A 15,552-nucleotide genomic window follows, 5' to 3' on the forward strand; every position below is an offset into this window, starting at 1 on the left:
CTATTAGCATGCAGAAGGTAGGACGCCTTCACGTGTCCTGTACAAACAATGCCGACTTCTTCATTGTTCAGTGAGCGTCAAGGCAAGATGACGGGCACGTGATGATAACAGAGAGAAGAGAGCTTGTGAAACAATAATATCCATTATTATATCCATGGTTACATTAATCGTGACTGAAATGGCAACGGCTTCACGGAAATCTTATTTCACCTGCTTTGGTTTATCGTATTAGTTTTATTGAGACGCTCATCTTACCATACAGATCATGCCATATACCCAAATGTGCGCTTTAATTTGCCCTCATGGACTGTCACCGATACAACAGACACCACAAACCACAGTTCTTTTCCACTTCCCACAGACCGTATTCCTCGTGGAGTTGTAGAACCATAATGCTCATTTATTTTCACTGATCACTGGACATGGTGTGGTAGAGAATATATTTAGGCTAGGTTTCAATTAAAGACTTCTAGGTTTCAAGACGTTGTTAAGTAAATAGAGTTTAATACTAAAGTTCATCATTAAGGCTCTGTTCATACAGACATTTAGTAATATGCCAATAAAAGCTCATACTTCCAACATAATGGCTAATGTATGTAACAGTATGCTATATTCCTGTGGAAATGACAATTTTTGCTCTGTGTATACCTTTTTATGTTTTGTCTTTGTACTGTAAAGGATGGTCCATAATTACTATGTATTTTAGACACCCAACCGGAAGTCATTGCTTCGCTGAAAAAGGGTGTAGTTTAGCAGGGTCAGGCATAGCCTAAGGCTACTTTCACACTTCCGTCGGTATGGGCTTGTCGCAATGCGTCGGGCCAACGTACCGACGGACATTGTGAAATAACTGCAAGACGTGGGCAGCAGATGCAGTTTTTCAACGCATCCGCTGCCCATTCTGCAGTCCGGGGAGGAGGGGGTGGAGTTTTGGCGGCACATGTGTGGCCGAAAATTGCAGACACGTCGCACAAAAAAAGTTACATTTAACTTTTTTTGTGCGTCGCGTCCGCCAAAACACAACGGATCCGTCGCACGACGGATGCGACGTGTGCCGATCCGTCGCTAATACAAGTGTATGGGCAAAAAACGCATCCTGCAAGCACATTTGCAGGATCCGTTTTTTGCCCTTAATGACAGGTTGCGACGGAGGACAATAGACGGAAGTGTGAAAGTAGCCTAACTTATGGCATTGTGTGCCAGAAATTGTGCCAACACTTTGTTAGACGGTATAAACTTAAGCCCCATATACACTTTAGATAGTTGTCTGCTGAACGATGGTTTGGACGGCAGCTATCTCCCCCAACTGTCCCATACACAGGTGCCCTCGCTCTACCAAGTGATCCTGTGTCCTCTATGAGAGAGAGCCGCTGCAAGACTCCTCTGTCTGCAGCTTATTCCTAGAGAACAAAAGGACCTTACAGATTTTTTACTCCTGGATCATCTGTCAGGCCGCATACACATTATACTGTTTGTCAAACACATTGATGTCAACAAATTCATACAACTTTAGTCTAATGTGTATGGGAGGCCTTTAGACGTGAAGTCTTAAGTCTTTTTTATCAAACAACGCTAACTACTGTGAAAAATCTGGTGCAGTGTAAGTTTTCACATTATAAAAATTGTATTGTATTGATAAATATACCGCATACTAACCATTTTAACCTAAGGACTTGATTTACTCACACATTAGGAGATTTGCCAGCATATTTGTGATTTGATTTCCTAACACATCACACATCTGGGATGTTGTTCAATTCCACATTGCAAATCCACCATTTCTGAACATAACCTTCTGATTAATGTCCATTGCCTATTGGACTTGAATTGAATTGTGTCATGTTACAGAGTCATGTCCTCAAACACCACTAAGGCCCCTTTCACACATAATTTTTTTGCCGTCAGGCACAATCCGGCAATTTTGAAAAAAACGGATCCGGCAAATGTTGCTGCCGGATCCGTTTTTTTATCATAGACTTGTATTAGCGATGGATTGCGATGGATGGCCTCACATTGCATCCGTTTTTCACCGGATCCATTGAAAATTATTTTTCCGGCGGCCGGAGAAAACAGACATAGGAACGTTTTTTGTGTCCGTCGAAAAAACGAACTGCGACTGATCTGTCGCCATCTGTCGTTTGCTATAATGGAACCCTATGGCGCCGGATCCTTCAAATGATGGAATCCAGCGATGGATTCCATTTTTTTAAATTAAGCATGCATTTTCCATTCTGGGGATCTCTCTCTCTCTCTCTCTCCTCCCCAGAATCCAGCGAATGCAATTAGCCAGATCAGCTAGTCAGATCTGGCTAAAAACTGGATCTGTCGCACCAGTTTTTCACAATTTGCGAAGGATCCGTTTTTTTCACAATTCGCCGGATTGAGCCTGACGGGCAAAAACCTGATGTGTTAGAGTAGCCTAACCTGCAAATTATTGTGCAGATTAATACCACTATAGAGCTGCCTGGTCACCTTAATAAAAGAGCGTCTACTGGGAGAAAATTAACTGCTTCTCCAGGGAGCCACCGGCTTTCAGTCATAGAGGTGCGGCCAGAGAGATTGTAGTCACCAGTCAATACACAGTTAGCGGTGGCTGTAGACACGCGACAGCAATTTGATTGACCTCTCGCTCTGCAGCACATCTGTGCAGAGACAGGTGTCAATAAAAGTGCCGGAGCTTGTTTTCAGCTGCTGCTCACTGTATGCTGCGTGGTGACAACAATCTCTCTGGCTGCACCTCTATAACTGAAAGCCGGTGGCTTCCTGGAGAAATAAAGTTCATTTTCTCCCAGTAGTTGGGCATTAAGTAAAGTGCTCAGGCAGTTTTGTAACGCTGTTGTGGTTATTGGGTTAATCTGAAGGTTAATAGAATTTTTGACATGACAGATTCTTTTTAAGAGAATTACAGTACTCTCACATCACCAATTTCATGTGATATTATCATAGTCTTTCAGTTATGTACTGCACTTTCAAGTATAGAATAATCAAAGAAAAATTTGATGTCAATAATACAGATAGACACTTTTTTTCGCAAGTGTGAAAAGTATATACCCAATGCTTTTTTAACTAGATTCACGTGAAAATCACAAGGATGTTACATGTGCTTTATGTGCTGATAGAAAACAAACCAAAAGAAAACAGGTATGCTAATGAGAGACATTTAAATGATTTCTTTGTAAACTACATTCATAGATACAAATGGATATTTATAAAGAATATTCAGGCGTTACAATGAGAGGTAATGATGAGGAAATTAGTAGGAACATGTGCAAGAAAGACAGAACTACTCTCACTTCCATTCACTTCACTTGGCAGCCTTTGAATTTTTGATCAAGTTAACACTTTAGGAACACATTTACCTATTCCCACTTGACTGCATTCAACATTTCCTATTTCTGACACCCTCAAGTGGGAAAGGCTTTATAGTTTTCATATGGCTGGAGACATAAAAAAATAGATCCTTGTAGGCACCTCAGTTTTCACAGCAGATTACGTCTATCCACTTGCCTGTGAAGCGTCTGCACAGCAAGTTCTCAGGATTTATCTTATGAGCTGTAATCCATCTATCTCATTTCATTTATGATCCTGATTAAAAAATGGTGGATACTTTGCAATCCAAATTCACAGCATGCATACATGATTCCATGCATTCTTCGCTAGTTAACCTATACGTGATACCGCACTGCAATCTATAATAATCACAAAGTGATTTATTCATGATGTGTTCTGTTAAATGAAACCTGTCAATGTCATTTCATTGACTAAACTTGGGGTACGTTCTAAACATACGCATTAATTTGATGGTAAAAACATTACTTTAACATGCTGCTCTCGCTAGCCAAGTGGACAGTGCTGCTGTAGAACTAGACTCTGTCTTCTAGCTGTTGGTTCAACGCAGCTTAGATTGACGTCTTACTAGCATGTGATAGCCGCGAGGAGACCAGTACTAGACCCAACTGAAGTACTGCCGATGTGACTGGAAGGAGCTACGCTTCACAGTCTTATAAGTAATTCTTCTCCATATCGCTAGTACTGGTAATTTAACTATAGCAATGTTTAGAAATGTATTACCCTAGAGCAGGTGTCCCCAACCTGTAGCTCGGGAGCCACATGTGGATCGCGGTTCCATGAATTGTGGCTCGCGGCTGTCTGTCAGTTTGGTGCATTAGCTCCAGTTGTAGCAAACAGTTATGAAGAGCACATCTGAAAATGGTGAATTTTGTGAGCAGCCCTGCACAAAAGAGCAGATCTGGATGCACAAATAATGGTCTTAGGGGTTTTGAGATGATCTAAGAGGAGGTGTTTGAAGCTGGATGTGACAGTGTCTTGGGAGTGCTTTATAGGAGAATACTGAATAGGGGTATTGTAGGACCCATGGATTTTTGTATACTGCTTTGGGGTGATTGATTTTTGTGGAAAAGCTTTGGCTACCATTATTGTAAGGGGGCGGGAGCTGATTGTGGCTTGCGACCCTCTCTCAAGGCTGGATGTGGCTCGCGACCCTCTCTCAGAGCTGAATGTGACTCTCAAGGTCAGAAACGTTGGGGACCTCTGCCCTAGAGTATAGCGCCATGCCCATGGTTTTCATACCTTTAAATATAATGCTGTGGCTCACCAGCCTAATAAGCCAGATCCAAACCATGGGGGCTCAGATCTGCACTTTTCTAAGCTTTTTAAATTAATGATGCATACAGTGATCTGCTTACAGTCCTAGTTTTAAGTTTTAGCTTTAATATTAAATTACTATCGCATTTTCAACGTACACTTCACATTTTCTTTTCTTTTTCTTCTAGGCTTTGTACAGTTCAATCAAGAATGAGAAGTTACAGTGGACAATGTAAGTAAATGTAAACAAAGTCTTGATTTGCCCTGTACTTGTCTAGAGAGAACATTGATATTTCTCATTTTTGCCAACAACCTGTAACATGTATGAGTTACTAAGCTACGGGCAGCTGAATATAATATTTTTCTTTGCTTTTCATTTTTTCATTTTTATTTTGTTTATAGTATGTTAACATTTAAGGCTATTGTCAGCAGAAGGTGTATAGTCTACAATATAGGATGATGGCCGGACTTGATGCTATAGTAGAATATGATGAGAAACATACTTGAAGTGAATCCCTCTAGATGGGTGTAATAATGATTGAAGCTTCTTGCATATGTTCGAGTTTATGTTGAACATTAGAAGAAAGCGGTTACAACTTTTAAAAAGATTCATTACAATATTCCTGATACTATGATTATTTGGTCTGCTATAAATAAAGCTGACCAAACTCCAGACATACATTAACTCTGAAAAGTTATTCAGTTTGTGCACTGTATTTCTCATTTTCAGTGAATGAGTTAAAGCCCCCATTAAAATTGGACTAAACTCATCCGAACCCGCTAATATTGGCAGACTAGGCCGACAGTCTAATTTGTAAGGGGGCCTCCTGACTCTCGCCTGACATCTGACCATTGAAATTTCAACTGCCGATCCTACTGATCGGCGAAGAGTACCCACTCCAAGAGGAGTTTGGCAGCCACTCTTCAATAGAGAAAACAACTATAGTAGCGTTCGGTGAACCAAACATTTCTGTGCATGGCAGAGTTCGTGTTAGAATCTGTTTAGTTTGTGACTATCCACCATTTTCTTGTGGTGTTCTGGCTGCTGGTCTTTTCCTCTAGTGCTGGGTTAGTCTTGGGTCAGGTGTTTGTATCACTCTTTATTAACCAGCACTTGCCTCCCAGTCCTTGCTGGACAACAGTGTTAATCTGCTTGAGTTCTAGCTTGGTGCTTTGCTTTGTCTTCCTTGTGCAGTTCTGGGACCTCTGGTTCTGCTAGTCTAGTTTTTGTTTTCAGTTGGTTTCTGCAACCTTCTCTGTGCCTTCTATTAGGAGGTGACCCGTTTTTGTAACCAGTCCTTATATCTTTCAGGGATCCCCTTCCCCCTATCTATAGGTCTTTGCTTGAGATTAACCTAGGATCGTTGGTGGGTCTATTCGCTAGGAATGGGTCACCCACTCCATCGTAGGGTATCAGCCTAGTCTCAGTGCAGGGTCAGTTTTCCCCCGTCTGTCCTAGTCCTGTGTTGCAGTTCCATAACAGTTGGGGGAGATTGTTTACTGACAGCTATTTAATATTTACGGGGGCCTTTACTTTAGCTCCTAAAATGATTACAGACCTTTTAAAATAAGGAAGTCGGATCTCCTCTATCATTCTAACATAATGGATGTTACTCACCTGTGAAGCTGGAACTGGCTTTCTTCTCTTTTGATTACCTTTTTTGCAGTAATTTAAACTAGATATCTCAGATTACCTGTCAAACATCTTTGACATCATCACCATAAACCTTTTTAAGGCTGGTCTTAAAGCCATTCAAAGATTTGTATGCTTGCTAACTACTACCGCTAGTATATAAAATACTACACATAAATGGTTCCTCTTATTATGACACTTACTCAAAAGGGTGTTAATTCACTGAACTGGTCGGATTCTGCAGTTGAAGCTTTCAAGCAACTTAAATATCATTCTTTCACTGCTCCAGTTCTACAGCACCTTAATGTTAATAGTTCTTTCTTCTTAGAAGTGTATGCCTCTGCTATTGCTGTAGTTCTATCACAAAATTCTTCAGAATGTCAAAATTCTCCCTACAATTTCTTCTCCAAGATATTTGGGATTACTCTATTGGTATTCGTCATCTACTTGTAGGAGATAAGTTTCTGGGGACTATCTATACGAACCCTAAAAACCTGTAGCATCACCAGTCTGCAGTTAGGATGAATCCATGTCAAGACAGATGGTCACTCTGTCTCGCAGTGTGACTTCATTCTTACCTACCGTCTTGCTAAATAGATAGATGCGCCCCTTACATACAATCAAATCTGAATATATTATTTCTTTCATTACTTTGTCTTCCTGTTCTCCACCGAAAGGAAGTTCTCTTGTTTCTAAGGCATTATGCTGAAAAGTATTATCCTGGGCCTATTCTTCCCTCATCTCCTGTCACCCAAGTGTAAAATGAACTGATGAACTCCCTCTCCATATTTACTGGTGGCCTACATGGAAACCAGATGTCAAATAATTTGTGCTAATCTTGTCCTGAATGTGCACAGTGCAAACATTCATGTCTAATGCCTCTTGGTCCTCTGCAGGCTCACCACAAGAGTTTTGAGCTGAAATTATTATTGTCTTTGTTACAGATCTTCCTGAGGCACCAGAATTTACTACTATCAGGGTTGTGATGGGCCAGTACTTCAATGTTTTGCTTTTTTCTGTTATCAGGACTTCCATCTGTTCTGCAGTTGGCCCAAGTATTTTTCAAATACATTTTCTGGTCTTCCAGAATATAGTTTTTGACCATGGTATTTGACTCCAGGTTCTGGAGGGCGCTCTGCAAGCATTTAAAAATCTCTTTAGAATTTTCTTTTGCGTATCACCTTCAAAGTAATTCAAAGTATTTGGCAAACTGAGAGAATCAGTCAGTCCAACAAGCAATAACGACGAATTCTTTCTAATGCCCATCAAGAAAATTGGATGGATTTCCTGCCTTGTGCCGACTTTGCTCATAACAATTCAGCTTCTAAGTCATCATGAAAACTTCCCTCTTTCACAGTATATGGTGGAGAGCCTCATCTTCCTTTGCCATATGCATAAAAAAGTCAATTTCCTGCAGTAAACAGCATTTCAGGACAATCATAACATCTGGATTTGAGGTGCAATCCAAGAAGAGTGCTTATATACACCATCAACCTTATCCTAAAATCTCTCTTAGTGATAAAGTTTTGTTGAGCTGGTCATGCTTGTTGATCCACATGTCGTTCATCAAGATGCACTTTTCTGCACTGTCATCTCCAGTCTGTGCTGAGCACTCAACCTCATGGCTTAGAGAATCCACCTCACCAAGTCAGGTCATAACAATGGGTACAATTATACCCAAAAGAGAGGTCCCAAAGTTTTAAATAGAGGCATTTAGTAAGCATCTCCAGCTTCTGTAAAGTCCTTCTATGTCACATGATCTCTTATAAGCAGTTTAGTGCAGCGGTATCCTCCGCAATGATGAGGCAATGACCCAGGAAAGTTCAAAGCAAAACGTCTCTTTAACCCATTACTTGCCAAATTAGCAATTTTCATTTTTTTTTAATTTGATGACAGATTTTTAATGATTTGGGTCCTAATGAATCAAAAACATAATTTGCAAAATTTTTTCAAGTACGGATATTTCAGAAAAGGGCGTCCCAATATTCAATTAAAAATGACAATGACATGATTTCCTATTTTGTAAACATTCATTTTACAAACACAACACAAAAAATAGGACCTAATTATAAAAATTATAAAATCTTAGTTGCTAGAAGCTAAAGATTAGGCGTCCCAAAAAAGGACATTGGTAGATAATGGGTTAATGTTCAACTCACAAACACAGCACATGATATCTTCCAGATCGCACAAGACAGTTCACCTTCGGATCACAGCCGGGCACAGGACAGTCTACCTCCAAGACCGGCTGCCGTGGGTGACTACACCGCCGTGTTAATGTTCTACTCACAGCACTACACAGTACAGGATATCTTCCAGATCGCAGCTGGTAACCATATCCTTCATTTTGCAGTCGATAAACATGCCAGTCCACCTTCGAGACCAGTTCCTTGCTGTGGGCGACTGCACCTCTGTGTACGCTGTGGGTGCCAGGCCTTCCAGCTGCCTTGGCTGTTTGGCTTCGCTGGCCTGTGTTGCCTCACATGGGTGTAACTCTGCAGAGCCTCCTGCTCTGTACTCCTGCCAACACCAGAATGACAGAGAACCTGACACACCCAAACCCTTTACTGCATGGCTTTAAACTAGAATCTGTGGCTTTCAGCCACATGGAAAACCCGGGCTAGGAATGAAACGGACTGCACAACTACCATAGTGTAGTCCATTTCAAAACACAAAAGCCGAGAGCAGGTTTTCTCTAAATCTGCCTTGGACAACTAGCATGTCCAAGACCTATACTCACTTTTATTCTGCATTGCAACCATAGCTACACCTGTGACTGCAATGCACTCCCATGGCCTCAATAAGCCTCCGTGGGCATCCTGGGGGAACACACAGCGACCCCTACATGTAACCCCAGTCACTGCCTCACAGCAGTCTCCAAATTATGAAATATAGTTTTTAACTGTATGTGATCCATTTCAGATCTGCTGATTGACTAAACCTGCTGCATATTTGTCTGGTGAAATTTAGTAGTTTACATCAAGAAGTTAACTAAAACACTTGATAGAAACACTAGATGGAAAGTAATTTGCGATCTACTCCAATTGTTCCAAATGGATCATTCCAACCTATCCAGGATATCAGTTGTTGCACCTGACAGGTGCAAGTACCAGTACTGGAACCAGATCACAATGTGTGATGTAATGTTGTGATCCAGCTCCAGGCCAGCTCCTAAAAGAAAATAGTGGAAAACCTTATGACAGCTCATACATTTTTCCATCAGTTTGGCATCAGTTGTGATCTGTTAAGTTGTATGAGGCTCAAAAAACTGATATATGAACCAAGCCTGAAAGTAACAATGTTGTACATTCTCTTTTGCTCCTCTGTTTGGCAGTTTAATGGATGTCATTTCACTCAGTACTAAAATGTGTTCGCCAAATCAGATGTGTTTGGCAGATTCATCCAACATTTAATTCCTTTCCCCACTGAAAACATACTTACAGTTAACCGAACCAAGTATGGATGGTCGAGAGGAATAGCTGTAAGCTAAGTCATTTGGTTGGCAGCTACAGTAGGACGTAGGTCATGTACTTATAGATATGTGGATCATATAAGAAAATTCGTGCAAATTCCGATCATGCAAAAAGGTAATTAAAAAATGTATACATTTTATTTAGAACAATCATTAATAGTCAATATTCAAGAGTTAAAAAAACACAAACTGAACCAAAATATTATATACAGCATATACCTCTATACCCTATGTGATATATATACCCTGCAGTATTCCCTCTACAGGACATTATGTTAAGGCTGTGCGTGACACCAATAGAAGCATGGGAGGGCACGGTGTGTGCTCACTGCTGGGAAAGATGGGAGATGTAGTTGGAACAGAGCACAGGATTCTGGAGAGGAGTTCATGGCTGTAACAGCTGAGTTGATGCCAGGGGTGATAAAACGAAGCAGAAAGGCAAAATATAAGGCCGGTGTCACACTTGCAACTGCAATACAAAAAACTTGTGCAAGTCTCTCGCCTCAATACCCGGATACCCGAATATAGAAATACATGCAGCCGCACATTCCGGTCCCGAGTGGCGGCGGCAGTGCTGGGTCTTGAGGTGAGAGTCTTGCGCAAGTTTTTCGCATTGCAGTTACAAGTGTGACCCCGGCCTAACATGAGAATCTGCAGATAAGGTATATGGGGTACTTCAGGGGCATTATTTTTACAAATATATGGCATAACCAGTAACTGAGTTAGGGCAGTAGAATTTTCTGCACCAAAAACCAGTGTTGACAGGAAAAATGCTGTGTAAAATACGAGCCTCGTGATGTGCATTGATGCGTTTTTTTCTTGCCTGTTTTCCATATTCAATTGAATGGGGGATAAACGCTGCAAAAATGTTAACAGAACTGACAAACTGCAGATTTGAAAAAATGCTTTGATGGTTAAAATTCACTGGAAACTGCAGCGTTTCAAACCCTTCAAAAACAGTTAAAAAGGCCCAGCAAAAATGGGAAATGTGAACAAGCCTTAACTACAGGCTTACAAAGGTGTAAAAGTCAATCATAGAACTAATCTGTTTATTAACTGAACTAATTATGTCCATGATAGTAAAAATACGCAGTATATATGACGTATACTGTATATGATGTATATGTTTATCTGATGTATATGTTTAGTAACAGAGGAAGGAAATAGTAATGTTCAAAAAGTAATTTTACCTGTAGTAGAAAATAGTAAACATTGTTGTAACTCTTTTAGACTTTGAATGCACATAAAATATTTATTTGAAGCTGCTTATGTTAGCACAAAAGTATGGTTCACAACATAATTCTTTACCCCAGACGTGCAAATATGACAATCTCAAAGTTAACCCTTGCAGTTGTGCTTAGAAATATGATAATGTTTTACATTTCTCCTTGTTATTGTAAAGAGTATGGTCTGTTATAAATGGAAGAAAGGAAGTTTATAAAGTTATTTGGCAAAGACATAAAAAGCAGAAAAATCATAAATCATGTTATTGGAATTCTATTGGGTTGGCACTCTGTTACAGCTACAGGGACTGGGCAGAATACACTCATGGATTCTGCAGCATACCAGAAATTCTGTAGTGTAGATTGAGGCCATCTGTCAGAAAACTGAAGGTAAAATGGATCTTGCAATAGTACATTGATTCAAAACACACAATCAAATCAACTCTGGCTTAAAAATGTAAAAAAAAACTGGGAGTTTTAAAATGTCAAAGCCCAGGTCCAAGTCCCACTGAAATGCAGCGGTCCCAGAAGAGGGCAGTTCACTCTTACCCCTGGAAATCGATGTGTATTTATTTTATGTCTGGCCTTTTTGTAGGGTGATAGAATTTTCTGAGATTAGAAAGTTGAAGTGAGCTTAGAATATCGTTTTTTATCTGTTTCCTACATGCTTTAACTCTTTAAGGGTGCTGTCAGACCGTCGTATAACTTGGAGCCAGATCAAAATGCAGTGCACGGACTGGCCGGCGGCTCTCCCTGCCCAAACTTGACAGCTTCATGTATTTCTATGCAGCTGTCACGCTAGTGTAGGGAGAACTGCTGTCCAGTCTGTGCCCTGTGTTCTGATCTCTGTCCAATTTATAAGGACATGTGACTGCGCCCTAATACTGTCCACTCAATGCTTGCATTTTCTGAAGGGCCAAACCTGCTAGAAAGAATAAAGTTAATTACCTCCTGGCAGTGGGGCTCTCAGTCGGGGCACTGGGAAGGTTCAGAATACTATTAACCTGCTGATTATCCACATATCTGCAGATTAATATTTTTTTTTTACAAGGCAGGTTCCTTTTAAGCTGTGTACTCCAAAATAGTTCCACCGATAAATACAACTCATTCTGCAAAAAAAGAACCCTCATATTGTTACATCAAAGGAAATATTAAAATGTTATGGCGATTAGAAAGTGACAGAGAAAATCCAGAAAAAAAAATGCTGTGTCCTGAATCCCCAAAATAGGTCAGTCCTGAAGGGGTTAAAGTCAGTATTTTGTGCCATCTTTAATAGTATTAGTTAAGTCACATCTCCGATTAGATAGCCAACAATTTACTTTAGCAGTTTGATATGGTTTCTAATCCTTTTTCTAACCTCTAATCTGTGGAGACGGTGCCCTTATTTTAAACAAATTATGTATTTTTCGGACAGCTGCCAATCTAATGTAAGAACTGGGATTCTGGTGTGTAATCTATTCAACATGTTTGATGCCAGCACATTTTTCTATTTGTTCATTATCCCTGAAGACACCTGTTAAGATCTAGCAGCGATAACTTACCGAAATACTGCGGAACCGAAGCGTATAAATTGGTTATGAATCAGTCTGAGCCATTCAGCTCTTCTGGGAAGACTTTGGTTTATATGTGTATGCACAGTTGGAATCAAAGTTATTCAACCCTCATTATAAATTGTTTCTAGCCAAATGTGCAAACTTTCTCCGGTTTAAATAAACCAAACAAGAACAATTTAAATAGCTCAACACAACTAATATAACATTAATAAAAGTATTCATGTTAGTTCATTGAGAGGTGCATGCCACTTGAATTAGGCACATCCTGCAAGTAGGATGGTCGTCTCCAGAAATGTTACTCCAGTTACACTCCAGTAATGCTATGACTGTTAAAGGGAACCTGCCATGTCCTTTTTGGCATATAATCAGCAATTTGCATCACTAACACTTTTTTTCATGAAAAATGGCACTGTAATCCTGTGCAAAAAGCACTTTATATAGTTACATTGTACCTACTCATTTACTCATAGGGGTGTGCTTCATTCAGTCACGGTTGTCACCGCCCCCACAATTTGGATGAGGTTCCTGGGGTTGCTCTGACGTCACTCAAATCCGCTTGTGCACTGTCAATCTGTGAGCCGCGAGAGCGCCGTGACGAGCGGCTACCTGCCCTTGCGCACCGAAGCTGTGTTTAGTACCCAGCTTCTCTGACTGTACGGCCGAAGCCAATCGACACTGCGTACGCATTGCTCCATGATACACTGCGCAAACGCGGGATTTTTTTAAAGCAGATTTGACTAATCCCCGGGAACATCTTTCAAATTGCGTGGGCAGCGACAACGGTGACTGAACAAAATGAAGCACACCCCTATGACTAAATGAGCAGGTCCGATATAACTATATAAAGTGCTTTCTGCACATGATTAGACTACCGTTTTCAATGAAAAAACGTGTTAGTGATGCACATTGCTTCACTAACAACGCACTGGAGACAGTTTACATGCTAAAAAGGACATGACAGATTCCCTTTAATGAATTTGCTGGCAGGTTTTGTCATGCACTGTCCTACCCCAAGTGTAATAATTATAGGGGATAACTCAGGAGACTCTTTGCGTGGAACAAGACAACCACAGGACACAGTTTTATAAGTGGTAAAGTCTATATTATCACACGATGATTCAAACAGGTGCAGCGAGAAACTCAAGTCCACTACACTTGGTGAAATTATTAAATGCAGCTTAGCAGTCTATAGGAAACTTCAGAGGAAAATGCAATCACGCAGAAAGTCTATGAAGCACAGTTATTCTTCAGGATACTTGACATGAATAAGTCCTTGCTTAGTCCAAAACACAGATAGATATGCTTATAAGGCAGTTCAAATAATATCTTAGCTCAACCAGGGAGGCCTGGGTAATAGTCTCAGGTTATTGCAGAGCAGCAACAGCTTACATGTCCAGCAATTGCAGATGGAAGTAAACACGAGCAGCAGATGAAGGAGGATTACTGGAACTGGTGTATGCAGCAGGAACTCAGAGCAGAGTAGCAGGATCACCACACAGGTTCACAGGAGCAGGTATACAGCCAGGGAGTAACCAGAGGTCAGGAGTTGGATGCAAGGCAGAATACTCTAGCACAGACTGAAGGCTGGGGTGGAGTTTTATAGCAGGAAGACACAGTGCACATGAGACCAAAGACGCCATCTTGGAAAAGGGCAGTAATGCACAAAAGGTAATAAAAAATGTTCAGAGTCCTGACACCAACTCTACCCATTTTGACGGAGCTGGTTGAAATTAGTGTGAAAACACTAAAAGTTTCTAATTTTGTGATGTTTTACTTGAGAATTCTGGCAAAAACACCTTCATGGATCAGGCCCAAAATGCCACTTTTGACCACTTAGTAGAACCCCTTTGGCTTTTGTGACCTGCTGTAAAAGTGATGCATAGCCAGACACCAGCTTCTGACAGCATTTCCGAGGAATCCTAGCCCATTTTCAAGGTCAATGTTCTCTAGATCTTGACTATTGGGTTTGCTTGTGCCTTCTTTGAAACCCAGAGATGATATTCTATGGGGTTCAAGCCAAGCGACCGTGACGGACAATACAGAATCTTCCAGGACTACTTCTGAATCCAAGCCTTTATGAACTTTAAAGTTTGCTTGGTATCACTGTCCTGTTGGAAGGTCCAATGATACCCCAGCTTGAACTTCCTCACAGAAGACAAGAGGTTTTCTCTTAGAATTTCCTGAAGCTTGACTTAATCCATTATTGCCCTTTACAGCCAATTTTTTTGGCTTTTGGGTTGGTAGATGTGTGCTGTACATCTTGGAGTTTGGGCATGGAGACCTTCACCACTTCGTATGCTATTTACTGTGCAAACTGATACCTCAGTGCTTGCTGCCATCAAATCTTGCTGTATGTCTTTTGCAGCCACTTGAGGATTTTTGACACCTGCCTCCTCAGGAATCTTCCACCTTCTGCCACGTTCAGATAGCATAGCCAGTGTTCATTTAACTTTGAACTTAACCACCGATCGACCAAACCACTGCACGACCAGCTCTATCCTCACCTACTGTATCCTCACCCATCACTTGTAGATTGTGAGCCCTAGCGGGCAGGGTCCTCTCTCCTCCTGTACCAGTTGTGACTTGTATTGTTCAAGATTATTGTACTTGTTTTTATTATGTATACCTCTCCTCACATGTAAAGCGCCATGGAATAAATGGCGCTAGAATAATAAATAATAATAATAACTTGCAAGCTCTGGTTCCAACTTTATCTCTTCTGGAGACATTCAACGCCATTGGTATGGTTTTATAACTGTTTCTTTGTTTTAACTTTTTGGAGCATTTTTTCATTACCTAAGTATATTAATGAACTGTTTGGCATTGACCCTTATGTATGTGCTAAGATTCCTCAGGAACTCTGCAGAATCAGGAGTCTGGCTATATTTCACGTTTGCAGCAGATCATGACAGCCAGAGGGGCTCTACTAAGTACTTAAGACACCTCTCATGAAGGAGTTGAATAATTCTGTAACTACAGAAGTCAGTAAATGTGGCATTTTGTGATGAGTTTGGTGAAACCACATATTCACTTTAGTTGAACTACGTTATTTAAATTGTTCTTTTT

The 15,552-nt window shown here is 40.7% G+C and overlaps 1 protein-coding gene across 5 annotated transcripts in view; it reads left to right on the plus strand.

Moving 5' to 3' along the window:
• Positions 1-15,552, plus strand: part of PSD (pleckstrin and Sec7 domain containing) — a 543,766-nt gene that overhangs the window by 429,209 nt on the left and 99,005 nt on the right. For all 5 annotated transcript variants that reach the window (XM_077259193.1, XM_077259189.1, XM_077259192.1 and 2 more), the window contains one exon: positions 4,794-4,837. In XM_077259193.1, coding sequence (XP_077115308.1) covers positions 4,794-4,837 — 44 coding nt within the window. The remainder of the gene's footprint in view (positions 1-4,793; positions 4,838-15,552) is intronic.

The sequence above is a fragment of the Ranitomeya variabilis genome, chromosome 4 (genome assembly GCF_051348905.1).
Source record: "Ranitomeya variabilis isolate aRanVar5 chromosome 4, aRanVar5.hap1, whole genome shotgun sequence".
Classification (NCBI taxonomy): domain Eukaryota; kingdom Metazoa; phylum Chordata; class Amphibia; order Anura; family Dendrobatidae; genus Ranitomeya; species Ranitomeya variabilis.